The sequence below is a fragment of the Galeopterus variegatus genome, unplaced genomic scaffold (assembly GCF_000696425.1).
Source record: "Galeopterus variegatus unplaced genomic scaffold, G_variegatus-3.0.2 Scaffold3965, whole genome shotgun sequence".
Classification (NCBI taxonomy): domain Eukaryota; kingdom Metazoa; phylum Chordata; class Mammalia; order Dermoptera; family Cynocephalidae; genus Galeopterus; species Galeopterus variegatus.
Genome location: NW_007730076.1, coordinates 115,892 through 118,616, shown reverse-complemented (window position 1 = coordinate 118,616; position 2,725 = coordinate 115,892). Strand labels below are relative to the sequence as shown.

General features: G+C 34.2%; 1 protein-coding gene across 1 annotated transcript in view; it reads right to left on the bottom strand.

Annotated features, from left to right (window-relative positions):
- RXFP1 (relaxin/insulin-like family peptide receptor 1) overlaps nucleotides 1–2,725 on the bottom strand; it is a 90,631-nt gene that overhangs the window by 19,846 nt on the left and 68,060 nt on the right. The window contains 1 exon segment of the mRNA XM_008586371.1: nucleotides 2,233–2,304. Coding sequence (XP_008584593.1) covers nucleotides 2,233–2,304 — 72 coding nt within the window.

Genomic DNA, 2,725 nt, shown 5'->3' with positions numbered 1-2,725 from the left:
AAAAAGACACCAATGAAAGGAAAAATATCCTGTTTATGGATTGGAAGACTTAATATTGTTAAGATGTAAATCCTACCCCGAGTGATCTACAGATTCAATACAATCCCTATCAACACCCCATTTATATTTTCTGTGGAATAAAAAAAATCCATCCTAAAATTCATATTGGAAACCAAGGGAGCCAAAATAGCCAAAACAATCTTGAAAAAAGAACAAAGTTGGAGATTTCATACTAACCAATTTCAAAACTTACTACAAAGGTACAGTAAACAGTGTAGTACTGGCATAAAGACAGACATGCGGACCAGTGGAATAGAATAGAGAGCCCATAAACTCACACACATATGATCAAATGATTTTTTTTTCCTTTTTGTCTTTTTTCATGACCAGTAATGGGATCTCAACCCTCGGTGTCGCGCCCGTACCGCGACCAGCAACGGGATCGCAACCCTCAGTGTCACGCCCGCACCTCGCTCAACCAGTGAGCGGACGGGTCTCTATATGGGATCTGAACCCTCAGTGGGAGCGCCACCGCACTCCCAAGCACTGCACTCTACCGAGTGCGCCACCGGGCCAGCCCATGATCAAATGATTTTTTGACAAGTGTACCAAGGCCATTCAATGGGGGAAAAGACGGTCTTTTCAACAAACCATGTTGGGAAAACCGTATATCTGCATGCAAAAATGAGACCCTTACCTTACACTGTGTACCTAAATTAACTCAAAATGGACCAAAAACCTAAACGTAAATGCTCTAAATATAAAACTCTTAGAAGAAAACACAGGGGAAAAGCTTTATGACATTTGATTTGGCAATAATCTTTTGTACGTGACACCAACAGCATGGACAACAAAAGGAAAAAAAATAGAAAATTTGGACTAAATCAAAATTTAAAACTTTTGTGCATCAAAGGACACTCTAACAGAGTGAAAAGGCAACAATGGGAGAAAATATTTGCAAATTATATATCTGGAGAGGGGTTAATATTCAGAATATATAATGAACTCCTACAACTCAGCAATAGCAAAAATGAAACAATCCAGGTAAAAAATGGACAAAGGACTTGAATAGATGTTTCTCTAAGAAGATATACAAACAGCCAATAAGTACATGAAATGATACTGGACATCATTAATTATTAGGGAAATGCAAATTAAAGCCATAATGAGATGCCATTTCACACCCATTAGAATGGCCCTTATATATTAAAACAAACAAACAAACAAACAAAACAGAAAAGAACAAGTGTTGCGAAGGATGTGGAGAAATTGGAACCCTTGTGCACTTCTAGTGGAAATGTAAAATTGTACAACTCCTATGGAAAACAGTATTAAACACAGAATAAAAATAGAATTAGTGTATGATCAAGCAATTCTACTTGTTGGGGATATATACCCAAAAGAATTGAAAGCAGGGTCTTCAATAGATATTTGTACACCCATGTTCATAGCAGCATTATTTACAGTAGCCAAAAGGTAAAAGCAACTCAAATGCCCATCAATAAATGAATGGTACATACGGACAATGTAATATTATTCAGCCTTAAAAAGGAAAAAATTCTGACATATCCTACAACGTGCATGAACCGTGAACACATTATGCTATGTGAAATAAGCCAGTCACAAAAAGACAAATATTATATGACTTATAAGAGGTACCTAGAATAGTTAAAATCATAGAGACAGAAAGTAGAATGACAGGGGCTGGTGACAAAGGTGAATGAGGAGTTAGTGTTCAATGGCTACAGAGTTCCAGTTTTGCAAGATGAAAAAAATTCTGGAGATGGAGGTGGTGATGGTTGCACAACAGTGTGAATGTAGTTAATGCCATTCAACCATACACTTAAAAATAGCTCATTTTTATGAAAATCCCTACCCCTATCTCCCTGAGTTCCTGGAAAAAATGGGACCCATAAAAGGATAATCAACAACGTATTCTGAGGAAAGATGGGTCAAATGATTTGAAACTAAAATGATGATGATGATGATGATTATGATAGTGATATACCAGCAGCAACATCAATAACATTCAGAGAGAAAATTTTTAATAGACACTGTAATAGATTTTATTGCTCTATATTAATTATGTTTATCTCGTCATGGTAACAATAACATAATAAATATTTTTCAAGAAGAGGAAAAAATAGCTAATTTTATGTTATGTATAATTTACTGAAGTTTAAAAAATAATAAAAAAAAGAAATTAAGTGGTAAAATTAATATCATTCTTACAATTGTGACAGCTCCTTCAGATCCTTAAATACATTTGGTGGAAGATTTTCAATCTTGTTACTTCCTAAATCCCTAGGGAAATAATTGTAAACATGTCATATTATTTTCTTAAGACTTTACTCATAGTTCTGAAATTCATTAGGAAACCATTATACAACTTTTCAATAATGCCATTGGTGAGTTATATCGATTCCCAGAAGTCTAAAAGTTTTAAAAAAGGTAGTGAAATGTAAAAATGTAAAAATATTTTATCCTATCTCATTACTCTCTTGTAGACAAATACATGCTGGTATTTGATCTGGTATTAATCGATCCAATTTTCTAATTCAATTAACATATGTGTTGTGCACCTTCTTCCTTTCTCTTCCTTTCTTTTATCCTTCTGTGTTAGAGTAGGAATATCGTTTGCAGCCTTAATTTTTTCCTTTGCTTGCATTTATAATGATTATCTAATGGAAGTGTATTATTTCTTTTCTTTCTTTTTTTTTTTTTT